Consider the following 27067-nt stretch of genomic DNA (forward strand, 5'->3'; position numbering starts at 1 on the left):
GGCCCTATGGTTCGATCTGTGGCCCATACAGTTTCTGTATTACTGGGTGCTTTCTGCCCCCGGGTTCTAATCTGTGCTGCGGATGTTGGTTTCACCCTTTTGGTTCTTCCATACATCTCCACTCCGTTACTGTCGTGCTCAATGGTCTCCTTGTACTTCTCAGGGTACTGTCTACAACAGGCCATCCTGGTTCTGCATGTGCATGGTTACCATATCTGGCAGGGGTGGGCCAGCCCAACCCCCACCTTGTCGGTCTAGTGCTAATTCTTGTAGCTCCAGTATATGGCTGATCTGTTCTGATCTGGCGGGTGGTCCACATACAACCACGCTCCCTACACCATGGCCAGGTGGTTGTTGGCCTTTGTGCTAGGGTTGCTCTTGCCATCTCTATAAGGTACTACGGTATGCTGCGCTCCACGTTACCCCATGTTATAGAGCAGTACTCGCATTGTTTCCTATTACAGAGCAGCCCATTCCTGGTGGAGTACAGGGATCTCCACTGGATCTTCTACCTTGTTGGGCACGTAGCTGGTGAGCATCGGCCGCTGCAGCAGTTTTCGGTCATTGCTGGATGTCCTCTGCCACATGGAATCCTTCTGGGGTCATTGGCATTTATCGTCGCTGGACGTCCTCCCTGACGGGTCAGGGACAGGACCACTGAGCGCCACACACCTGTCTGGTAGGTAATTTTTCAGCTGATTGCTCTGGCATCGGACAGGGTCCCGTAGTTCCTTCTGGGTCCAGGTGTTCTCGGTATTCCCTTATATTCTCTGCTTAGTTGTACTACATGTCAGAGGGGCAGTCCCCTTGGACCTTGCCGTCGTCTGCACCTGTCAGGTACTTTCTCCCCCCTGGGAGTTTTCAGTACGCCGGTCGCGGCTGGTTTCTACATTTCTGTGTAGTCTCACCCGGCTATTTCATGGCGACTTCTGCATTCCTTATGCATATGGATGTCTGTCAATTTAGTGGTACATCCCGAGCTGCTGTACTTGCCCTCTCTGGGACAATGTATACAGTTTGCTAGTCACTGTTCTTGGAATGGCTAGTTGTCCATGGCCAATGTCCGTTCCCCTATGGTAGTTTCATTTCTCCTTTCCTGGATATTCTGGCTTGCGTTGTCTTCTGGTGGTTCAGCTCCTGGTTCCTTGTGAGCCCATTCCGGGTACTCCTTTCTGGAGTCCCTGTCCCCGTTCATTTGACCACTCAGGTTCTGCATGACAATCGTTTTTTTGGGGGGGTCGGGGCCTGGGTTGATTGTTCCCTTTATGGGTTCCAATAGCCTTGTGGTCCTCTTGGGATTCGTGTCTCTTTTCCCATCCTCCCACGTCAAGTACCTGGTATTGAGTGGTTTAGCTCTACGGTTTGCAATTCCGCCGTATGGTCTCCTTCGAGAGGGACCTCCTCCTGTTGTAGAACCTTCCTCCTTAGGCTGTTTGGAGTACTCTCCTTCTACTTCCATGTCTTTCAGTCCAGTGTGTCCTGCTGAGATTTCCTGGGCCTGTATCTGGTTCCTTTTTTCCCTGATGCTTCACATGCCCAGAGTTTCCTCTGGTCTTACGCTTCACAGTGATATCTTGTTTTCAGAGGCTCGAGCCTCGTCTCCTTTTTGGGGACGCAGGTCTTACTCTTTTTTCCTGGCTTTTACCTACAACCCCCTCCTTCTCCAAGGGTTGGCGGTTTCCTCTAGCAGCCTTGGGTTTTCGACTTTTAAATAGGGAGCTTAACTTCATCACCTGGCCTTGCGGTGAGGGGAGACCTGCTCCCTTCACATGTGAGCCTTGCTATGGCTTCCCTCACTCTTTTGGCTTCCAGTACTTCCTTGTTTCCTTTCTCCCCTGGCCTGTCAGGGGTTGGCCACAGGTTTTTTTTCGCTCTTTGGGTCTGAGACAATTTAGAGCGTTAGGTAGTCCCAACACGCGGTGCTGTCCTAATTTTTTCTCCAGCCCTTTGCTGAGCTCGGTGTTCCCTTTTGCCGCATTCTTGCATTTGGGTTTTTCTTCCAGGCATTTTTCCTGGGGTGCTGACAGTCTTCACTGATTCTTCCTTGAGGTTTTTTCCTTGTTATGGAACCTCTTGCCCATTCCGTGTTTTCTCCTGTTGGGTCACATGGTTCTCCCGCTCCTGTATGCCCAACAGGTGGCATGGTTGTTCTTTTCCCACCCTCGGGGACTGCTTTTGGACGTCCCATGGTGCTGTGTCCCCCAATGCCATGCACGAGAAAATTGGATTTTTTGTACTCACCGTAAAATCCTTTTCTCGTGATGTCGAAGCCCAGAATGAGCAGGAATGTAAATGCATGAAATGCAGATTATACAGAGTCTATTCCTTTAAAACTTTATATCTGCTCAGCTCCTCCTGCTCTATAACATGCTGCTTGTAGCTTACATTGCATTTTTATGGTGACAGGTTTCCATTAAAGGGTAGAGTTACCATCTCTTTACGCCTGGTTTTTGTTAAGAAAAAGACACAAAACCCAGTTTTTTTATGTTTAAATGCCATTGTTACTAAATCTACTCACAACTGTCTTTTTTTTTTTTTTTCCGCCCTTGCCACAAGGGTGGTACATGAGCGGGCCCACCAGTCCCAACACACTTATCATTTTAGTCAGAACCTGGGGTAAATGATGATTGAAATCTTTGCCCGTTAGATGCTGGAGTAGATTTCAGTCTGGTGCGCAGACTGCCAGAGAAAGCACTTAGGCGGTCATTTATTAATCTGAAATACACCTAAATTAGGCGTATTTAAGGCGCAATCTGTGACTTCTCCCTGATTGCACCAGGTCTAAAATTGTGAGTGTGGCGTGGATGGGGAAGCTCATTTACCATTTTCTACGCCTGTTTCAGGTGTAGAAAATGGTCTAAATGTAAGACAGCAAGGAAGTGGTCTTACATTTGGATACTTCAAAGAGACCTGCGCCTCTACATAACTCCGGCGGATCCACCGCCAGCTATGGACCTTTATTAAGACCTTGTCTAAAACGCCAGTCTTAATAAATGTGCCCCTTAGTTTATGGTGAAGGGCCCCATCAAGACCGGCGTAGCACATAAACGAGGGCATTTGCACAAACCATTTAACAATTATTGTCTTGCATTTTCCATAGAGCACATTACATACATTAAAGCAGTACCGTAGCTCATAGCACCCACAGATGTCAGCTCTGCATGCCATAAATTTGCAGGTACCCAAAAGATTAAGCTGTTGATCTGTTGCTTTGTTTTCAAGGTGATTTGAAAAAGGAGCCCTCAGAACAGAAGATGAATAGAGAAGTCACTTAATAATAATCCTTCCACATGGCCTTCATAGCAGTGATGGTCCTCGGTGTCCTTGCTGCTGTATTGCACATTTTTTTTATTTGGACATTGCATTCTTTTGGAAAGTGCTTTTTTTTGGTATTCAGTGTTTAATCATTGTATGTTATTAAAAGAGCCTGAAGACTACTCTCTGCCTTGTGTAAAATGTATATTCCCTTCTTTTTTTTTCTCGTTTTATTGAACAGGTATATAGTAACGAACTGTGAATAGAACAACTGTACATAACCAAAATTCTGAAAAAGGACAAGTACTGTGTCTTTACAATCTTAATCAGAAAGAGCATGACATTTGGTATACATAGAGCAGATCACATATGAGTAACTTATACATGTTTACCCCAATATAAGGTCTATCTGGATGCAGTAATTAAAGCATCAGTGAATCTATGAACAAAGTTAGTGAAGAGGAGCACCACAATCCCCAGACCTATAGGAACTTAGGGGAACACCCTCGATTTTTGAATACTATAACTATGGCTTTCCGTGCCAAAAATAGAACTTCCCTCAAGAATATTCTGGTATAATGTGTATAAATAACCTCATCCATGATACCAAATAGGCATATCATAGGATCCATAGGGACGGGAAGAGTCAGCAAATTAGACAAGAAATCCGTAATTTCCTTCCAAAATGTCTGTATATATATGTACAGGCCCATATAAGATGCCAAAATTTAGCCCCTACTGCAGCGCACCTGTGACATCTTGAATGTGAGAGCCTGCCCATCTTATACAATCTTGAGGGTGTTAAATAACATTGGTGTATAATGCATAACTGTATGAACTTACTATTAATAGCAGGGGAAACCAGGGATGGTGACTCCAAGACATCATCCATGTCTTCATCTTAAGTTCTGATATTATGGTTTTCTATTTAGAAATGGCTAGGAGTGGGGTAGATTGTATCTTGGTACACTCACTCACTCACTCACTCACTCATTGGATAGTTGGATATATCAATTTGGGTGGCACTGAAGTGGGAATGCAAAGCATGTCTTAATTGTAGAAACCTATAAAATGATGTTCTAGGTAGGTCGTATCTATTACTTAAAGCGTCAAAAGTGTTAAAAACGTTATCGCTATACACATCTCCCAAAGTTCGTATGCCACATTCCTTCCAGAATTGTTTCCCAGGAAGAGAAACCAGAGAGGGGAGCATAGGATTGTCCCATAGTGGTGTCTCAGCCATACAACCCCTATATGCATGTATTATCTTGCAGGTCTCCCAGACCTGTATAGCCAATCTATGTATTGGTAACAGTATTCGTGAGAATAACTGAGGTTTCTCCAGCACAGGCCATAGAGATTTAAGGTTCAGATATGCGGCCAAATGAGCTTCCAAGTTGGCTAGTTGCTTTGTGCGGGACACCCAGGTCCGCAGATGCCTCAGTTGACCCGCTAGATAGTACAGGTGAAAGTCAGGCAAAGACATTCCTCCTCTCCTCTCCTCCCCCCCCCCCCCCTTCCCCCTAGGACGACATAGGTTGGATATGGACAATTTAGATCTATTAGTGCCCCAGATAAATGGTGACATTATTGAAGTAAACTGCTGAAAAATTGCCTTGGGCACTATATAGGGGGCATGTTCTAACACATATAGGTACTTAGGCAGTATAATTAACTTGATTAGATTAATTCGACCCGATACGGATAGTGGTAAGCCACTCCACACCCAAAATTTATCTCTGCTGTAATCTAGAAGAGGTTGTATGTTGTGAGAGTGGAAGGATCCGGCATCCATCGTAATAAATATGCCCAAGTATTGAAATTTAGTAACCACAGGAAATTCTCTGAGGAAACATATCTCTTCTGAAGTGTAAAGTGGGAACAGAGCAGATTTGGACCAATTAATCCGTAACCCTGAAAAATAGCTAAAGAAAAAGGGGGTCAGTCAGCACATCCCAAAGCGCAGGGGCACGTTGCTATGGCTGAGAACAAGACTGTTAAACAAAACAAGCAATGCAACAGCTCACTGCAAATCAAATAAGGTACAAAATTGCATCATAATAGCAAATGCTGAACTAATAAGTTAGAGATACTTGGCAAATCGTTTTGTACAAAATTATTTGAGCCCGTCTGCCGAACGTCAAGGCAATCTCTAGTTAGACGGGTTCCTAACACTAAATATACCTGTTATGTGCCATAGCGGCCATCATAAAATTCAGAAAGTGTAGGTTCCACTTACATGCTGGATCCGCCTGAATTTCCGTCATTTTCGGTGCCAAAATAGCTAAAAGCGCCAATTAGAGAGATGGCACGAGTAAGGGTACCCTCCACCTCTGACATAAAGAGCACCATGTCGTCTGCATAAAGTCCCACCCTGTCCTCCCTCTCTTTCACCTGCACTCCTCTATATTGTGGATCACCTCTAATCCGCATGGCTAGGGGTTCTATTGCCAGGGCAAATAATAAAGAGAATAGTGGGCACCCCTGCCTGGTCCTTCGACCCAGATAGAAGAATGCCGAGCACATACCATTTACTAGAACATTGGCCTTTGGTTGTTGGTATAATATTGAGATCCATTTAATGAAGTTGGGTCCAAATCCAAAGCATTAAAGAGTGGTTAACAGGTACGGCCATTCCACTGAATCAAAAGCCTTAGCAGTGTCTAAGGATGCCAATGCCCATTTCTGCTTCTGCCTAAGACCTATCTGGGTTATCACCTGTACTCTTCTGATGTTATCTGTTGTGGTTCTGCTAGGCAAGAATCCCGACTGATCGGGATGGATAATACCATTAATAACACCTGTCAAGCGCATAGCCAGTATCTTGGCCAATATTTTATAATCAAGGTTCAATAAAGATATAGGTCTATATGATCCACATTCAGTCTGATCCTTGCCTGGTTTAAGAAGCACCACAATAGTAGCCTTATATAATGACTGTGGTAAACTCCCTTTTACAAAGGAGTCCTCATACATTTGAATCAGAGGGGGAGACCAATTATCTGCATATTTGGCATATACTTCCAGTGGCAAACCATCTGGGCCGGGGGACTTCCCCCTTGCTAAGGAGGCGATGGCATCCGTAATTTCTTGGGGCTTTATTGGGGCCTCTAACAGCTCTACTGCCTCGCTTGACAATTTGGGAAATTCCACTTCCTGGAGGTAGTCTAAAACTTCCCCTGAGGTGTATTCACCCCGAGCCTTGTATAAATCCTGATAAAACTCCCGAAACCTCTGGGCAATTGCACCAGGCTCTGTCATTATGCTAGTGTCATCAGCTTGGATAGGAAGTACTGCAGAGGATGCCGGATTCGGTCTTACTTTATGTGCTAATAATTTGCCAGATTAATTTCCTAACTCAAAGTAGGATTGTTTAATAAAAAAACATTTTACGTTGAGCTTTTTCGTTCAATAAAGTGAGGTATTGGCATCCTTTTAATAGCTATTCCTCCCTGTTATGGTCTGTAGGGTCTGCCACATATACCTCCTCCAATCCGGAGCATTCAGTTGCCAATTCCTGTTCCTATCTAGCTGATAAAAGAGATGGATGATTTCAGGCATCCCCTCAAGTACGCTTTCAAGGTTTCCCATACTAATGATGCATCTTCATGAACTGTATGGTCTGACATAAACACAGACAACTGATCAGGAATACGAACAGTTGGTGAAAATAAAGTCAGACAAAAAGGGTGTATTCTCATGGAATATCCTAACCCTTTATCCTTGGAAATCAGAGTCAATTTCACGGGGCTATGGTCAGAGACTCCTCTAGCTCCATATTCCACAGTGTAGTCCACAGAGCACATAGCAGAATTGCCAAAGGTATAATCAATACGTGACAGGGTATTGTGACTGGCATGAATAGGTCCTATCCTCCAGATATTTAAGGCACCACATATCTATCCACCCCACTTCTTCCAACAACCCGGCTAATGGCGATTTTAGAATCTCTCGGCCTCTGTCGCGTCCCCCCTGAGTGGAACCTGTCCAAGCTGTTGCATAATGTCATATTACAATCCCCCATGCACAACACCCTAGCCGATGGATAAGACGCGGCAAAGCTCATTTCCTGGTGTAATACATGCAAGGAGGAAGGTGGGGGTATATATACACCCATAATCACATCTAGGACACAATTGATGTATGCGGCCACAAAGATGAACCGTCCATCGGGATCAATTTGCAATTTCTCGACCTCCCATCTTAAGGATTTATGTACCAGCAAAGAGACACCCCTGGATAAATTAGTATGACATGAGTGCTGTTCCCATTGAACCCAGTTCTTATGTGCCCGTTTAGTGAGGGCTGAAGTTAAGTGTGTCTCCTGAAGGCACAAAATATGGGGATTGAATTGTCTGACTGCTGAAAAAACCATAGTGCGTTTCCTGGCGCTCCCTAGCCCCCTGATGTTCCAGGACATTATACGTATATCAGATTATCATAATAATCATTGTACTCCTTCCCCATCCTCTGCAATCCAGCTTCCAAGATCCTATCAATAAGTAATACATATACCATTGTTGATCTGACAGTATAAAAGAACCAACTATTAAACTGAAACATACCAGAATGTATCTATGGATTGAGGTGTAAACTCAGTGACCCAACCCAGATATCCTGGTAATTAGGGTGAAACTATCAAAATTTCCGTGGCAATAATCACACTGGGTGTGCTAATGGCGGTGTTTGCCCGTTGCACTGGAACACACTGAACTACAGCATTGTAAACATGACCCCCAACTTCAACGCTCATTAATACTCGCAAACATATGGAGTTATATAAATGATAGACAGGAGATACTCTCAGAGGAGAAAGTCCCTTATGACTGATATACTATAGACCGAGCAAGGAGAAGCTCATTTGTTTCTTGGTCTCGTCTATATCCCATGACTCTTGGGTTCACCTGAGAAATTTCAACCAGTGAAGGTAGAGATGGAGAAGAAGGTGGCATGTATAAAGAGAGAAAAAGAAAAGATATAAAGGGAAGGAGCAGAGAGGATGGAAGGAGGACGAGTATAGAGATGACTCAGCTCCTGATGAGACTCGAAGTCCACTGGCATTAAGTTTAGTTCAATAGAGATGGCTTATTTTTGAGCTCTTGCTGGTCTAGCTTTGTCGTCCAACCAATTGGAGACTTCCATCGGTGTGTTAAAGAATCTGTTGGTTTCCCCGTCTGCGACGCGCAGTCTAGCCGGATATACTATTGAGTACGGTAGATTCAGATCTTTAAGCCTTCTTTTGACCACAGTAAAGGTTGCCCTGCGCTTTTGTAGCTCTGCTGAAAAATCTGGAAATAGCATGATATTTGCATTTTCGAAATGCAGTTCTGGTTTGCGTCGGGCCAGCTGAAGAATATGATCTCTATCTGCAGAGTTGAGTAGCCTAGACCTAGAGGCCTCGGAGGTGCCCCCGGTGGTAAAGGCTTTGCTGGCGAATGGTGAGCCCTCTCAACTATGAAGGTGGAGGAAAAAATGGCGTCTGGAAACATAGACCATAGCCATGAGGTCACAAAGACACTTGGATTAGTGCCCTCCGCTCTCTCTGGTAGCCCTATAATGCGCAAATTATTGCGACGTGTGCAATTGTCGTAGTCGTCGCATTTCTGTTGCCAGAATTCCACCCTCTTCTCTAATTCCGCTATTTGCGTGGGTATAGGGTCCGTGCGGTCTTCCACAGCAGAAATTCGATTCTCAGTCTCTGTGATTCGTTCCCGCATATTTTGCATGTCATGCCTCAGCAGGCCAATATCTACTTTCACCTCCTCCAGCTTACCAGATAGAGAAGAGCGGCAGCTGGCTATGGCTCGTAAAAGCTGCTCGGTTACTTGTTTCAAAGAGGGCTCAGACTCCTGGGCAGGGTCTCCTCCGGAGGCAAGCGAGTCTCTTGATGTATCCTGCTTAGTCAAGTGTGACCCAGAGGCAGCACCATCTTGGCTATCAGAGCGGGCGTACTCACGGAGCTTTTCATCCGTCGACCGCGATTTATTCCTGGACATTCTCGGTCCTTGGGGTCTGCCCAGTCCTCTCCCCCCTGCCGATTGCGGTCGGGTAAGTTCAGGATGACGGTGAAGTCGGGGCTTCTTTGTCGGAGCTCAGCTAAGTGCGACCGCTCATGTCGGCTGCTGGCCACACCCCCCTGTAAATTACCTTTTATTTGCAGGAAGTGTCTACGGGTTGTGAAGCACCAATCAGCAGCTGAGGTACATGCAGCGGAATCGGCAGCTACATCCATCATAGCCGTGTGTCTGTGTACTGAGCTGTAATGACGGGAGGAGATTAGAAGTTTTGTTTTTTTTGTTTTAGGTTGGACTGCTATCATTTTATTACTACTTACAAAATTTTATAGTATTTCTACTCCTCTAATTTCCTGCAATACAACTGCTTAATCTGAAAATGATATAATGTTGTGGAATAAGGACATTTTGTGTGGAGAAGAACCTTACATCTGCCATATTCCTCAGTATTAGCAAAGGAACAAGTATTGGCAAAGGGAGCTCAAATACATTCTGGATAAAAAGGCAGAGGAGAGTGCTGTCCACCATAGAGACATCCGCCAGTCTTCCCACAACGCAATGAGAAATAACAGCTTATGGACTCCACAAGAAATCAGGTCATCAGGTGCTAGGACCTTTTGGGTGGTCAGCAATTTAAAAAAAATAATTCCCCACTGAGAACATGAAGAGAGGCCATATGTTGTATCTTTCCTTTGCATTGGTTAGTTCCTTGCCTTTTACATATGTTGCCAGGATGTGGAGTCATTGTTCCTGACTAGGGATGAGCGAACCCGAACTGTATAGTTCGGGTTCGTACCGAATTTTGGGGTGTCCGTGACACGGACCCGAACCCGAACATTTTCGTAAAAGTCCGTGTTCGGTGTTCGGCGCTTTCTTGGCGCTTTTTGAAAGGCTGCAAAGCAGCCAATCAACAAGCGTCATACTACTTGCCCCAAGAGGCCATCACAGCCTTGCCTACTATTGGCATGGCTGTGATTGGCCAGTCCAGCATGTGACCTAGCCTCTATATAAGCTTGGGTCACGTTGCGCTGCACGTCACTCTGCTGATTGAAGCATAGGGAGAGGTTGCAGCTGCGACGTTGGGGCGAGATTAGGCAGTGATTAACTCCTCCAAAAGACTTCATTCTGTGATCGATCTGCAGCTGTGGATCATTGAAGTGCTAATATTGACTTGCTCACTTTTTTGAGGCTGCCCAGAGCGTTTTTAGATCACTTTTTTTCTGGGGTGATCGGCGGCCATTTTGTGACTTGTGGTGCGCCAGCACAAGCTATCACCAAGTGTATTTAACCATCAATAGTGTGGTTATTTTGTGCTATATCCTACATCAGCTGCAGGCTGAGCCTGTGTCACCGAAGTGCATTTAACCATCAACGGTCTGGTTATTTTTTGGCCATATACTACATCAGCTGCAGGCTGAGCCTGTGTCACCGAAGTGCATTTAACTATCAACAGTGTGGTTATTTTTTGGCCATATACTACATCAGGGGCAAGTTGAGCCTGTCACCCAGCGCCTAAAAAATAGACCTGACATTTCTATTCAACCAAATCTGTACTGTTTTAGCTGGTCAAGTTATTTGTAGTGACCGTAAAAGCACACTTTTTGTTCTGGGTTGAAAAACTATTCCCAAATTTGCCATTCTCAAAATAACTAGTTTCTGGTATATGAGGCCTACTTGAAATCTATCCCAAAAAGGATATCTTACATTGAAGGTACTGATAGTGTCATTCAGAAAAACCTAAGACACACGCTACCGTGCAGATAGAAGTCTGATTCTGAGATTAAACCTTAACCTGTCACACAGTGCAAAAAAAAACAGGTCTCACATTTCTATTCAAGCAAATCTGTACTGTTTTAGCTGGTCAAGTTATTTGTAGCGACCGTAAAAGCCCTATTTTTTTTCTGGGTTGAAAAACTATTCCCAAATTTGCCATTCTCAAAATAACTAGTTTCTGGTATTTGAGGCCTACTTGAAATCTATCCCAAAAAGGATATCTTACATTGAAGGTACTGATAGTGTCATTCAGAAAAACCTAAGACACACGCTAGCGTGCAGATAGAAGTCTGATTCTGAGATTAAACCTTAACCTGTCACACAGTGCAAAAAAAAACAGGTCTCACATTTCTATTCAAGCAAATCTGTACTGTTTTAGCTGGTCAAGTTATTTGTAGCGACCGTAAAAGCCCTATTTTTTTTCTGGGTTGAAAAACTATTCCCAAATTTGCCATTCTCAAAATAACTAGTTTCTGGTATTTGAGGCCTACTTGAAATCTATCCCAAAAAGGATATCTTACATTGAAGGTACTGATAGTGTCATTCAGAAAAACCTAAGACACACGCTACCGTGCAGATAGAAGTCTGATTCTGAGATTAAATCTTAACCTGTCACACAGTGCAAAAAAAAACAGGTCTTGCATTTCTATTCAAGCAAATCTGTACTGTTTTAGCTGGTCAAGTTATTTGTAGTGACCGTAAAAGCACATTTTTTTTTCTGGGTTGAAAAACTATTCCCAAATTTGCCATTCTCAAAATTGTGGTGAACGGGAACAATGAGGAAAACATCTAATAAGGGACGCGGACGTGGACATGGTCGTGGTGGTGTTAGTGGACCCTCTGGTGCTGGGAAAGGACTTGGCCGTTCTGCCACAGCCACACGTCCTAGTGTACCAACTACCTCAGGTCCCAGTAGCCGCCAGAATTTACAGGGATATTTGGTGGGGCCCAATGCCGTTCTAAGGATGGTAAGGCCTGAGCAGGTACAGGCATTAGTCAATTGGGTGGCCGACAGTGCATCCAGCACGTTCACATTATCTCCCACCCAGTCTTCTGCAGAAAGCGCACAGATGGCGCATGAAAACCAAGCCCATCAGTCTGTCACATCACCCCCATGCATATCAGGGAAACTGCTGCATAACTTGAGGCTCAGACAGTCTCTTATGCTGTTTGAAGACTCTGCTGCCAGGGTTTCCCAAGGGCATCCACCTAGCTCTTCACCAGGGGTGGAAGAGATAGAATGCACTAACGCCCAACCACTTATGTTTCCTGATGATGAGGACATGGGAATACCACCTCAGCACGTCTCTAATGATGACAAAACACAGGTGCCAACTGCTGCGTCTTTCTGCAGTGTGCAGACTGAACAGGAGGTCAGGGATCAAGACTGGGTGGAAGACGATGCAGGGGACGATGAGGTCCTAGACCCCACATGGAATGAAGGTCGTGCCACTGACTTTCACAGTTCGGAGGAAGAGGCAGTGGTGAGACCGAGCCATCAGCGTAGCAAAAGAGGGAGCAGTGGGCAAAATCAGAACACCCGCCGCCAAGAGACTCCGCCTGCTACTGACCGCCGCCATCTGGGACCGAGCACCCCAAAGGCAGCTTCAAGGAGTTCCCTGGCATGGCACTTCTTCAAACAATGTGCTGACGACAAGACCCGAGTGGTTTGCACGCTGTGCCATCAGAGCCTGAAGCGAGGCATTAACGTTCTGAACCTTAGCACAACCTGCATGACCAGGCACCTGCATGCAAAGCATGAACTGCAGTGGAGTAAACACCTTAAAAACAAGGAAGTCACTCAGGCTCCCCCTGCTGCCTCTTCGGCCTCTTCTGCTGCTGCTGCCGCCGCCTCGGCCTCTTCCTCTGCCTCTGGAGGAACGTTGGCACCTGCCGCCCAGCAAACATGGGATGTACCACCAACACCACCACCTGCGTCACCAAGCATCTCAACCATGTCACACGGCAGCGTTCAGCTCTCCATCTCACAAACATTTGAGAGAAAGCGTAAATTCCCACCTAGCCACCCTCGATCCCTGACCCTGAATGCCAGCATTTCTAAACTACTGGCCTATGAAATGCTGTCATTTAGGCTGGTGGACACACACAGCTTCAAACAGCTCATGTCGCTTGCTGTCCCACAGTATGTTGTTCCCAGCCGCCACTACTTCTCCAAGAGAGCCGTGCCTTCCCTGCACAAACAAGTGTCCGATAAAATCAAGTCTGCACTGCGCAACGCCATCTGTGGCAAGGTCCACCTAACCACAGATACGTGGACCAGTAAGCACGGCCAGGGACGCTATATCTCCCTAACTGCACACTGGGTAAATGTAGTGGCGGCTGGGCCCCAGGCGGAGAGCTGTTTGGCGCACGTCCTTCCGCCGCCAAGGATCGCAGGGCAACATTCTTTGCCTCCTGTCTCCTCCTCCTCCTACTCAGCTTCCTCCTCCTCTTCTTCCACCTGCTCATCCAGTCAGCCACACACCTTCACCACCAACTTCAGCACAGCCCGGGGTAAACGTCAGCAGGCCGTTCTGAAACTCATATGTTTGGGGGACAGGCCCCACACCGCACAGGAGTTGTGGCGGGGTATAGAACAACAGACCGACGAGTGGTTGCTGCCGGTGAGTCTCAAGCCCGGCCTGGTGGTGTGCGATAATGGGCGAAATCTCGTTGCAGCTCTGGGACTAGCCGGTTTGACACACATCCCTTGCCTGGCGCATGTGCTGAATTTGGTGGTGCAGAAGTTCATTCGCAACTACCCCGACATGTCAGAGCTGCTGCATAAAGTGCAGGCCGTCTGTTCGCGCTTCCTGCGTTCACACCCTGCCGCTGCTCGCCTGTCTGCGCTACAGCGTAACTTCGGCCTTCCCACTCACCGCCTCATATGCGACGTACCCATCAGGTGGAACTCCACCTTGCATATGCTGGACAGACTGTGCGAGCAGCAGCAGGCCATAGTGGAGTTTCAGCTGCAGCACGCACGGGTCAGTCGCACTGTGGATCAGACACACTTCACCACCAATGACTGGGCTTCCATGCGAGACCTGTGTGCCCTGTTGCGCTGTTTCGAGTACTCCACCAACATGGCCAGTGGCGATGACGCCGTTATCAGCGTTACAATAGCACTTCTATGTCTCCTTGAGAAAACACTTAGGGCGATGATGGAAGAGGAGGTGGCCCAGGAGGAAGAGGGGTTATTTTTAGCACTTTCAGGCCAGTCTCTTCGAAGTGACTCAGAGGGAGGTTTTTTGCAACACCAGAGGCCAGGTACAAATGTGGCCAGACAGGGCCCACTACTGGAGGACGAGGATGAGGAGGAGGTGGAGGATGAAGCATGTTCACAGCGGGGTGGCACCCAAAGCAGCTCGGGCCCATCACTGGTGCGTGGCTGGGGGGAAACACAGGACGATGACGATACGCCTCCCACAGAGGACAGCTTGTCCTTACCTCTGGGCAGCCTGGCACACATGAGCGACTACATGCTGCAGTGCCTGCGCAACGACAGCAGAGTTGCCCACATTTTAACGTGTGCGGACTACTGGGTTGCCACCCTGCTGGATCCCCGGTACAAAGACAATGTGCCCACCTTACTTCCTACACTGGAGCGTGATAGGAAGATGCGCGAGTACAAGCGCACGTTGGTAGACGCGCTACTGAGAGCATTCCCAAATGTCACAGGGGAACCAGTGGAAGCCCAAGGCGAAGGCAGAGGAGGAGCAAGAGGTCTCCAACGCAGCTGTGTCACGGCCAGCTCCTCTGAGGGCAGGGTTAGCATGGCAGAGATGTGGAAAAGTTTTGTCACCACGCCACAGCTAACTGCACCACCACCTGATACGGAACGTGTTAGCAGGAGGCAACATTTCACTAACATGGTGGAACAGTATCTGTGCACACCCCTCCACGTACTGACTGATGGTTCGGCCCCATTCAACTTCTGGGTCTCCAAATTGTCCACGTGGCCAGAGCTAGCCCTTTATGCCTTGGAGGTGCTGGCCTGCCCAGCGGCCAGCGTTTTGTCTGAACGTGTATTCAGCACGGCAGGGGGCGTCATTGCAGACAAACGCAGCCGCCTGTCTACAGCCAATGTGGACCAGCTGACGTTCATAAAAATGAACCAGGCATGGATCCCACAGGACCTGTCCATCCCTTGTGCAGATTAGATATTAACTACCTCCCCTTAACAATATATTATTCTACTCCAGGGCACTTCCTCATTCAATACTATTTTTAATTTCATTTTACCATTATATTGCGGGGCAACCCAAAGTTGAATGAACCTCTCCTCTGTCTGGGTGCCGGGGCCTAAATGTGTGACAGTGGCCTGTTCCAGTGGTGGGTGACGTGAAGCCTGATTCTCTGCTATGACATGAAGACTTATTCTGTGCTGACATGAAGCCAGATTCTCTGTTACGCGACCTCTCTCCTCTGCCTGGGTCTAAATATGTGACAGTGGCCTGTTCCAGTGGTGGGTGACGTGAAGCCTGATTCTCTGCTATGACATGAAGACAGATTCTGCGCTGACATAAGGCCAGATTCTCTGTTACGCGACCTCTCTCCTCTGCCTGGGTCTAAATATGTAACAGTGGCCTGTTCCAGTGGTGGGTGACGTGAAGCCTGATTCTCTGCTATGACATGAAGACAGATTCTGCGCTGACATAAGGCCAGATTCTCTGTTACGGGACCTCTCTCCTCTGCCTGGGCCTAAATATGTGACAGTGGCCTGTTCCAGTGGTGGGTGACGTGAAGCCTGATTCTCTGCTATGACATGAAGACAGATTCTGCGCTGACATAAGGCCAGATTCTCTGTTACGGGACCTCTCTCCTCTGCCTGGGTGCCTGGGCCTAAATGTGTGACAGTGGCTTGTTCCAGTGGTGGGTGACGTGAAGCCTGATTCTCTGCTATGACATGAAGACAGATTCTGCGCTGACATAAGGCCAGATTCTCTGTTACGGGACCTCTCTCCTCTGCCTGGGCCTAAATATGTGACAGTGGCCTGTTCCAGTGGTGGGTGACGTGAAGCCTGATTCTCTGCTATGACATGAAGACAGATTCTGCGCTGACATAAGGCCAGATTCTCTGTTACGGGACCTCTCTCCTCTGCCTGAGTGCCTGGGCCTAAATGTGTGACAGTGGCTTGTTCCAGTGGTGGGTGACGTGAAGCCTGATTCTCTGCTATGACATGAAGACAGATTCTGCGCTGACATAAGGCCAGATTCTCTGTTACGGGACCTCTCTCCTCTGCCTGGGTGCCTGGGCCTAAATGTGTGATAGTGGCTTGTTCCAGTGGTGGGTGATGTGAAGCCTGATTCTCTGCTATGACATGAAGACAGATTCTTTGCTATGGCATGAAGAGACTGATTCTCTGCTGACGTGAAGCCAGATTCTCTGCTATGGGACCTCTGTCCAATTGATATTGGTTCATTTTTATTTTTTTAATTTTTATTTTAATTCATTTCCCTATCCACATTTGTTTGCAGGGGATTTACCTACATGTTGCTCCCTTTTGCAGCCCTCTAGCTCTTTCCTGGGCTGTTTTACAGCCTTTTTAGTGCCCAAAAGTTTGGGTCCCCATTGACTTCAATGGGGTTCGGGACGAAGTTCGGGTCGGGTTCGGATCCCGAACACGAACATTTCCGGGAAGTTCGGCCGAACTTCTCGAACCCGAACATCCAGGTGTTCGCTCAACTCTATTCCTGACATGTATCTCAGTAGGTATTGTACATTAACCTGCACATCTGTTTTGTACAGACGCTCAGTCACATTACCAAACCAAAGAGAAATGAGACTTGAAGAGCAGCATCTTGGGAACATCACTTTCTTATGGACATCCAGTGCTTTATATATTTTTTTTTTTAAATAAATTGATTGACATCATGTATAAACTTGTGCATACGAGTAAAACCTTATTAACCACTTAAGGACCACAGGTTTATACCCCCCTAAAGACCAGGCCCTTTTTTACAAATCAGCACTCCACAACTTTAGCGGTTTATTGCTCGGTCATGCAACTTACCACCCAAATGAATTTTACCTCCTTTTCTTCTCACTAATAGAGCTTTCATTTGGTGGTATTTCATTGCTGCTGACATTTTTACTTTTTTTGTTATTAATCGAAATTTAACGATTTTTTTTGCAAAAAAAAATGACATTTTTCACTTTCAGTTGTAAAATTTTGCAAAAAAAACGACATCCATATATAAATTTTGCTCTAAATTTATTGTTCTACATGTCTTTGATAAAAAAAAAATGGTTTGGGTAAAAGTTATAGCGTTTACAAACTATGGTACAAAAATGTGAATTTCCGCTTTTTGAAGCAGCTCTGACTTTCTGAGCACCTGTCGTGTTTCCTGAGGTTCTACAATGCCCAGACAGTACAAACACCCCACAAATGACCCCATTTCGGAAAGAAGACACCCCAAGGTATTCGCTGATGGGCATAGTGAGTTCATAGAAGTTTTTATTTTTTGTCACAAGTTAGTGGAATATGAGACTTAGTGGAAAATGATGATTTTTTTTTCTTACAAAGTCTCATATTCCACTAACTTGTGACAAAAAATAAAAACTTCTATGAACTCACTATGCCCATCAGCGAATACCTTGGGGTGTCTTCTTTCCAAAATGGGGTCACTTGTGGGGTAGTTATACTGCCCTGGCATTCTAGGGGCCCAAATGTGTGGTAAGTAGGTAAATGACCTGTGAAATCCGAAAGGTGCTCTTTGGAATGTGGGCCCCTTTGCCCACCTAGGCTGCAAAAAAGTGCCACACATGTGGTATCGCCGTACTCAGGAGAAGTTGGGGAATGTGTTTTGGGGTGTCATTTTACATATACCCATGCTGGGTGAGATAAATATCTTGGTCAAATGCCAACTTTGTATAAAAAAAATGGGAAAAGTTGTCTTTTGCCAAGATATTTCTCTCACCCAGCATGGGTATATGTAAAATGACACCCCAAAACACATTCCCCCAACTTCTCCTGAGTACGGAGATACCACATGTGTGACACTTTTTTGCAGCCTAGGTGCGCAAAGGGGCCCACATTCCAAAGAGCACCTTTCGGATTTCACCGGCCATTTTTTACAGATTTTGATTTCAAACCACTTCTCACGCATTCGGCCCCTAAAATGCCAGGGCAGTATAACTACCCCACAAGTGACCCCATTTTGGAAAGAAGACACCCCAAGGTATTTCGTGATGGGCATAGTGAGTTCATGGAAGTTTTTATTTTTTGTCACAAGTTAGTGGAATATGAGACTTTGTAAGGAAAAAAATAAATAAAAAATAAATCATCATTTTCCGCTAACTTGGGACAAAAATTTCAATCTTTCATGGACTCAATATGCCCCTCACGGAATACCTGGGGGTGTCTTCTTTCCGAAATGGGGTATTTATACTGCCCTGGCATTCTAGGGGCCCTAAAGCGTGAGAAGAAGTCTGGAATATAAATGTCTAAAAATTTTTACACATTTGGATTCCGTGAGGGGTATGGTGAGTTCATGTGAGATTTAATTTTTTGACACAAGTTAGTGGAATATGAGACTTTGTAAGAAAAAAAAAAATAATTTCCACTAACTTGGGCCAAAAAAATGTCTGAATGGAGCCTTAGAGGGGTGATCAATGACAGGGGGGTGATCAATGACAGGGGGGTGATCAGGGAGTCTATATGGGGTGATCACCCCCCTGTCATTGATCACCCCCCTATAAGGCTCCATTCAGATGTCCGTATGTGTTTTGCGGATCCGATCCATGTATCCGTGGATCCGTAAAAATCATACGGACATCTGAATGCAGCCTGACAGGGGGGGGGTGATCAATGACAGGGGGGGTGATCAATGACAGGGGGGTGATCAGGGAGTCTATATGGGGTGATCACCCCCCCTGGAAGGCTCCAGGGAGACGCCTGTATGTGTTTTGCGGATCCGATCCATCTATCAGTGGATCCGTAAAAATCATGCGGACGTCTGAATGGAGCTTTACAGGGAGGTGATCAATGACACGGGGGTAATCAATGACAGGGGGGTGATCAGGGAGTCTATATGGGGTGATCACCATAGTCATTGATCACGCCCCTGTAAGGCTCCATTCAGACGTCCGTATGCGTTTTGCGGATCCGATCCATCTATCAGTGGATCCGTAAAAATCATGCGGACATCTGAATGGAGCTTTACAGGGGGGTGATCAATGACAGGGGGGTAATCAATGACAGGGGGGTGATCAGGGAGTCTATATGGGGTGATCAAGGGTGAATAAGGGGTTAATAAGTGACAGGGAGGGGGGGTGTAGTGTAGTGGTGCTTGGTGCAACATATTACTGAGCTACCTGTGTCCTCTGGTGGTCGATCCAAACAAAGGGGACCACCAGAGGACCAGGTAGCAGGTATATTAGACGCTGTTATCAAAACAGCGTCTAATATACCTGTTAGGGGTTAAAAAAAATCACATCTCCAGCCTGCCAGCGAACGATCGCTGCTGGCAGGCTGGAGATCCACTCTCTTACCTTCCGTTCCTGTGAGCGCGCGCGCGCCTGTGTGCGCGCGATCACAGGAAATCTCGGCTCACGCGAGATTACGCCAATCGGCGTTAGCGTAGCCTGGGAGCACCGCAGAGATGACGCCTTTCGGCGTTAGCTTAGCGGTAAGTGGTTAATTGCTGAAAACTGTAATGTGTATTCAAAATGTATTTTTATTACAATAAGTTAAGAATTCATTGAACATTAAACAGGAGGGGGAGCCTGTGTGTTATGGGGCTCCAACCAAAAAAAACAAAACTTATTTTTATAGAAAGCAAAAGTTTATAAGGCTTTTTTTAATTTATTTTTAAGTGGTCATGAATCTCTTCTAGGCCTCATTCACACAGCTGTTGCCGTTTTGTGGTCCACAAAGTATGAATACTGGCCATGTGCAGGCCCTATTGCAAAACAGACAAGAATAAGACATGTTCTATAATTTGCAGACAGCACATGGATGACATTCTGATATACTATTGTGTGCATGAGCTCAGCTTAATTTCTTCCTCGGATATTATCAAATACATTGTTCTATCAAACAGAGACAGAATCTTATTCCAGTCTTTAACAGAGTTATCTGAATAGACTGTAGTGAATACTTTATTACTTCAGCCAATGGCATTTATCATTTAGATAACATTAATAACAAGGCATTGTGATTTTCCATATTGCCTCCTTTGCTGGCTTGATTCATTTTCCATCACATTATATTATGCTAGTTTCCAGGGGTTGCATTATCCTGCAGTCCAGCAGCAGTGGCCATGCTTGCACAGTATAGGAAAAACCGTGAGCCTATGCACACTCTTATGGTACTGGTCATCAGAGAGGCTGGTGCCTTTTCCTATAGTGTGCAAACATGCACACTGCTGCTGGATTGCACAGTGGTCATAACCCCTGGATACAAGCAGTGTACAATGAGATGGAAAAATGAATCAAGCCAGCAAAGGAAGCAATATGGACAATCACAATACATAACTTTATCTACATGATAAATGGTAGGGATGAGTGAATAGACTTCGGATGAAACATCCGATTCGCATAAAACTTAGTTTCAATACTGTGTGGAGCGAGCGCCCCGTATAGTATTAGAATGTATTGGCTCTAATGAGCCAAAGTTATTACTTCAAAGTCTCGCGAGACTTTACGTAATAACTTCATAAATTGATTTCTACTGTGAAAAAAACAATTTCCTGAACTCTGGTTCGGTTCCAAGTGGTCATTTATTTTTAAAGGGAGGAAATTATCCATTTATTTTTTTCTGTTCTTCTGACAGATAAAAGAACAGAAAAGTAAACTGATGTGAACCTGGCCTTAGTTCAAATGCAGCCAAGTTTAACTTACAGCGTCCGTACTGAAAATCTTCCAAATTGGTATGAATGCAGGAAATGGACAAGCATAGTAAAACTTGAAAGAAAATGCTAATTACCAGCTGGTCTGGGAAACAGTTTCCTATTGAGCTTGGAAACCACTCCAGTGGTGCAAACAAAACATTCATCCTCTTTATTATATCAGATTAAAAATAACTACGGCATACAGCAAGTACATAAACTACTGTGGGTTTAAAAATCGCATCCGTGATCTTACTCATGACAAAAATTTCTTAGTGAAATCCTCACGTTCAAGCGTTTTGGCAACATGAAATGTCTATCAGGAAAATTCCACTCCTTGGAGAGAGAGGAATCAAACTCCTGGTGGCTGGGGAAACACTTGTGCGAATGATGGGACTTCCTAAAGGAAAAACCCACGCTGGCAGATGACGGAGCTGGAGCCCACTCTCCCTCTGCCGCCGGCGTGGGTGCGGGGCAAACAAGTCCGCCCCCAAAATGACAATCTCTCAGTGCCCATCAGGCCACGCCCCCTGGCTCTCAGGTCCCGCCCCCACGCTCACCGGAACACATGTCAGCACTCCCTGCAGGAGTAGGCCGCACAGAAACAGGGGCCTCAATTAATAATGGCTCTGGCTGCCCCGGAAGTGGCGCTCAGGAGGAAACTTTGCCCCCAGGAGGACGCCGCTGTGGAAACGGACACCCCCAGCAGTAGGCCCCAAATGCAGACGGGGCCTCAATTGCCAATGGCCCCGGCGGCCCTGTGGAAGCGGCGATGAGGACGACGCCGGACCAAGGAAGCACCGCGCGTGCGGCCTCACAGCAGGAGCAGCCCCCTGAGCCCTGCACCAGATCACCACCTTTGGTGTGCGGCCCCTTGGTGAGGGACGCTACACCGGAACAGAGGGGACTTTCACTGGGGAGGCCGTGGTGATGCGATTGCTGGCGGGAGACAGAGGTTTTTACGGGAACCTCTGGTCCTGCTTTTCTTCCGGAGAGCGGGAACGAGCATGGGGTTTGGGTGACCCCCTGGTCTCCCATCTCCTGGTTGGGAGTGCAGGCTGTTTAAGAGACTGCCTGAAGCTTCCCGCTAGAAGTTAAAAAGACAAAATTAGTAACTAGCAGACCTGCAACACAGGAAGGCTGCCTCCTACAGACACCAAGCTAAAACGGATTAGCTTGGTCCCTGCAGGAAGGGATATAGCTGAAGAGGGAGGAGCTTACACTTTGTGTGCTTAGTGTCTGCCTCCTAGCGGTAACAGCTATACCCATGGTCAATGCCCGTGTCCCCCAATGAGACGGATGAGAAATATCTGATTACAACATTATTGGTAACAGCATATTTTGGTACATAGTCACATGAAGCAGAACTATCCTTTGAAAAAGCTTCATTAACTCCAGGGATAACAAGGCTAATTTGTAAGAGTCTGAAAATTAAGTCACCTACCCATTTCCCTTGCTGTGAATATTATGAATGGTATTTATTAATAGGAAATGTTTTTCAAAGGATACTTTTGCATTTACAGAAAAATTTATCTATTTGTGAGCTTAGGATTTCTGAGATGTTAATACTGGTGACCTAACCTCTCTATCTTTTTATATGCTCCAGGGTAACTCCCTTCACCGGACCAGCTGGTAATTTGTATTTGCTTTCAACTTAACCCTTGGGATCATCTTGCAATAAGGAACTGGTAAATACTTACCTGGCATATCCAACACTTCTACTTTGGTTCTCCTAGCCGGGCTCTATCAGCTGCAACGATGACATCATATCTTCAGTGCACCACTAAGGGCAGTGATTGGTTGCAGTGGTCACATGCTGGGTAAAGACAGCCTAGCCAGGAGAACCAGAATCATGGCACGTGATCTGTTTCTCCTGAAACTGGGCAACCTCTTTAAAACTTTTTGACCAGCAGTCTGACTGGGGAGAAGTTTGGGATAGCTACTCGGAGCAGCCTTCTTCCCCAGCAGCTGTGCAACTTGTAGTATATTGTAAGAAGGTTTGAGCTTCTTATTATATACGCTGCACCATGGAGGTTCCCGGTCTATGAGCTCTAATCCACTTTGCTGCTATTGTATTTTACTCTGGATTTTCTGCAAATAGTTCCTATGCAGAGAGCCCACTGCCAAACTGCCCTGTGTGGTTGTACACTAAAAGTGCGGAAGTTATATTCAATTTGTCTTCAGATTGTCTCTTAATGTTAAAGGATTTTTTTCAACTGATGGCCTATCCTCAGGATGAGCCATCCCTTGCTGATCAGATGTTCTGTGTAACACTGTGAACTGAAGTCAGCACTGAAGTTACACTGCGACATGAACATTGTAGTGGCGGGCGCTCCCTCCCATTAACGTCTCCTTTAAAGGGAACCTGTCACCGGGATTTTGTGTATAGAGCGGAGGACATGGGTTCCTAGATGGCCGCTAGCACATCCACAATACCCAGTCCCAATAGCTCTGTGTGCTTTTATTGTGTAAAAAAAACGATTTGATACATATGCAAATTAACCTGAGATGAGTCCTGTACGTGAGATGAGTCAGGGACAGGACTCATCTCAGGTTAATTTGCATATGTATCAAATCGTTTTTTTTTACACAATAAAAGCACACAGAGCTATGGGGACTGGAAATTGCGGATGTGCTAGCGGCCATCTAGGAACCCATTTCCTCAGCTCTATACCCAAAATCCCGGTGACAGGTTCCCTTTAAGCAACCATAGTATATAGAACACACAGACAAAAATACACATAATTCAGATTAGTGTTCTAAACTAGGATTTTATTCCTGGTCCAATTTACATGGTCTCTAAAAAATACATAAAAAACAATTAGTGGTGTAGAAAATAAAATATTTTCTACCCCCCCCCCCCCCCCCCCCTCTCAAAAGTTCATGAAAACAATATTAAACAACCAAAACTTAAAAGCCAGACCAGACAGAACACTTACAGTACCATCATTTCCCTAAGTAAAAATAACCCCTTCATGACGGGCATTCTAAAAATTTTAGTTTTACTAAACAGCATTGACCAGGTGGTTAGGCTACACAGCAGGTAGTGGGGCAGGACTGCAAGGAGCCTTACATTATTTTCTATGGAGACAGCTAAGCAGACCTGAAGAGCATTCTGCTGTGCATATGTCTATTCGTTATAATTTTCTTCCCATAGAAGAGATGAGAAATGTTCGCTGCAATTAAACAGCTGCCATGTAACCTTAAATTGCCATACACCGTAGACCAATTTAGAAAAACTTGATCATTTCAACAGGATCACAAGGTAATGGGGACAACCAAATCAGTTGCATTTTATCCATGGTGGATCCTTGTTTGCTCAGGAGATGAGTGGAATCAGAGGTGTCTACTGGTTGCTTATTTTACACCTGACTCCACTTAGTGAAGTAACAGCCACACAAACTACTTGGATGAGCAAGTTTATGGGGGTCAGATGAACAATCAGTAAATCTCTGATCCTTACACTCCTATAAGCCAGTTTCAGACGAGTGAAACTGATGATTTATAATGCGGTGTGTCCCGGCCCGACCTCATCTTTAATGAGCTGTACTGACACAATGTCGTCAGTACAATTCTGTAGATCTGAGGTCTGGCAGGAGCGCAAAGAATTATAAATTATGCTACATCTCTCACAGGTAACTCACTCATCTGAAACTGGCCATACATAGGTTTCCTGCTGTGAGTTGATAATACCAAAGTCAGTACCATAGCTTTGCTACAAGAGGTACCTACTGAGCACAGCACAGCAGGTTGCAAGCAAATAAAAAGATTAAAACTACCAGTTAATACCAGATGAGAATATTCACATATAATCATTTAGTGCTTTAGATTACAGTCTAGAGTTAACAATAAGTGCAATGGTCTCACACAACTCTTGCTGTGCCAATCCTTAGACTCACTTATTCAAACCCCCTTTTAGTAAAGGCATAGTTTAAAAAATAAAAAATACCCACACATATATACACATATAAAGAACTTTCCACACAGAACGGCTGTACACTACTTAGCCGGCATAGGAGACACTTGCGTACATCTACAGGATCTGTACAGTCACACTGTCCAGGAAGCCTCTATCCATGCCATGTGTCCATTGTCCTATGAATCATACAACGGCAGTGTCTGAGGTTGTGCATTAGCGAGGACTCATCTGGGGACTGGAGAGAAGTATAACACTGGAAGAGCACACACACACAGTGTGAAAGTAGCTCTACTTTACAGAAGAGTATAAAAATTACAGTACTATGAAAAAACCCTGATTATTATTTTTTTAAACCTCTAAGATTAGCAGATTGCAGGAAAGGGCACAATATGCTTTCCCCTAGCTTGAGTTCGGTCTCTTTAGGTGTGATGATAGCGTCACCCTCTGTTCATCCATGCGCTTGGCCTGTGCACGCAGAATAAGACTGAAGAAGTCTTCATCTGGGACTGTGGGACCTTTTTTGGGTGGGGGTGGAGGAGCGCAGCGTTGGTCATCTAACCGTGATCCCTAAAATAAAAGTAAAAAAATAAATAAAACATCTTTTACCGACAGCTCTTAAAGGTTTAGTATGATGTGAAAGCACATACAATGACCAATTTGACTATATAGAAAACTGCCTGTGTGACTGTCCTAGCTAAAATGGGGTTGTAAGTGTATTGTAATGTGTGGTGATAGCATCGTGGGTGTATTGTAATACAGCTAGGTAAATATATTCTATATATAAATAAATAGATAAGATGTCGCACTAAGAATACCTAAACGACACCAGGTGCTCCTGTAAATTGAGACCACTCACTCAATACAAAGGAGCATAAAATATATAGTAAAACAGAGCACTCAAGGAAACCGTGACCATGTATTAGAAGCAATTGTGAGCTTTATTAATAAAATAAATATGGTTGATAAATAAAATGATGAATCACAATTAGAAATGCAATACAATAAACTACAGAAAAAAATAATCGATTGACCAAACCAGTAAATAATCGATAATCCGATCTGATATATCTTCGGTCCAATGATTATGGACATCCGAAAAAAACTTATTATCGATAAGTCTGCTCGTTTTTTATCGAGCCCACAGTCATATGTCTTACAGTTATTCAATTTGTCACGGCGGCGTCCCGCCGAAGCAACGTAGGTAGCGGCAACTCGCTACTAAATGGCTTGCAAGCAAATGTAATCCATTACCTTTGAGTCTACTAAATAATCGTCCGAAATTATCACAAGAGTCTTCCGATGTACTCACTCCCAGGAGAAATTTATAAGGCGTCTGTGCCTCAAAAAGTATTTCCTTAAAAATCCGATTATAAGAGATATTGATAATGGAGACCAATATGTACACACGACTTGCAAAAACAGATCTAAGAAATATCCAAGAAATGAGATCAGTCATGAAATGGCAAGTTTCAAAAAATGTGTAGAAAGCGATATACGGAAAATAAAGAATAGTACCAAATATAGACGAAATAATGTGTCCAATGATGAATAGACGAAATAATGTGTCCAATGATGAAATAAAAGCTCTAAAGACCTTACAGAAAGAGAATAGTATAGTGATACGACCAGCAGATAAGGGAGGATCCATTGTGATCCAGGACATTTTGTAAAACAATACAGAATATCTAAGACAGTTACAGGATACAAAGACATATCGTAAATTACCAAGTGACCCTACTAATCAATTTTACTTAGAATTTTTAGCTTTTTGTAATAAAGGCCATGAGAAAGGAGTTTTAACTGATGAGGAGCACAAATTTTTATTGAACAAAACCCCACGAATACCTATGTTTTATTGTGTACCAAAAGTACACAAGGACCAAGAAAATCCCCCAGGTCGACCTATAGTGTCAGGGATTGGATCCCTTACGTCAAATCTGTCCCAGTATATAGATCAAATGCTGCAGCCTAGGGTTCAAAAGACAGTCGTACACAAAAGACACTACACAAATTATTCAAATAGTGGAGAAATTGAAATTTAAGGATACCTGGATTATGGGATCTCTGGACATACAATCCTTATATACAATAATAGACCATGATAAGGGTAAACAGGCTGTTAGGTCCCAACTAACATTGGAAGGTAGATTGGGAGTAGAACAAATTGATTTTATAATAGAAGGGATAGACTTCATTTTAAATCACAATTATTTTAATTTTGAGGGAGATTTTTACTTACAAATACAGGGGACTGCCATGGGCACCAGGTTCG

General features: G+C 45.0%; 2 protein-coding genes across 7 annotated transcripts in view; one reads left to right on the forward strand and one right to left on the reverse strand.

The window, feature by feature from the left end:
• The window catches only part of CLCC1 (chloride channel CLIC like 1), a 148295-nt gene extending 138571 nt beyond the window's left edge, over window positions 1–9724 (forward strand). For all 4 annotated transcript variants that reach the window (XM_040408442.1, XM_040408445.1, XM_040408446.1 and 1 more), the window contains 2 exons: window positions 3223–3266; window positions 9416–9724. In XM_040408442.1, the coding sequence (XP_040264376.1) occupies window positions 3223–3266; window positions 9416–9454 (83 nt within the window). In that variant the 3' untranslated portion in view covers window positions 9455–9724. The remainder of the gene's footprint in view (window positions 1–3222; window positions 3267–9415) is intronic.
• Window positions 9725–23735: 14011 nt separating this feature from the next.
• The window catches only part of GPSM2 (G protein signaling modulator 2), a 73402-nt gene continuing 70070 nt past the window's right edge, over window positions 23736–27067 (reverse strand). For all 3 annotated transcript variants that reach the window (XM_040408449.1, XM_040408447.1, XM_040408448.1), the window contains one exon: window positions 23736–25362. In XM_040408449.1, coding sequence (XP_040264383.1) covers window positions 25195–25362 — 168 coding nt within the window. In that variant the 3' untranslated portion in view covers window positions 23736–25194. The remainder of the gene's footprint in view (window positions 25363–27067) is intronic.

This window comes from Bufo bufo, chromosome 9 (assembly GCF_905171765.1).
Source record: "Bufo bufo chromosome 9, aBufBuf1.1, whole genome shotgun sequence".
Taxonomy (NCBI): domain Eukaryota; kingdom Metazoa; phylum Chordata; class Amphibia; order Anura; family Bufonidae; genus Bufo; species Bufo bufo.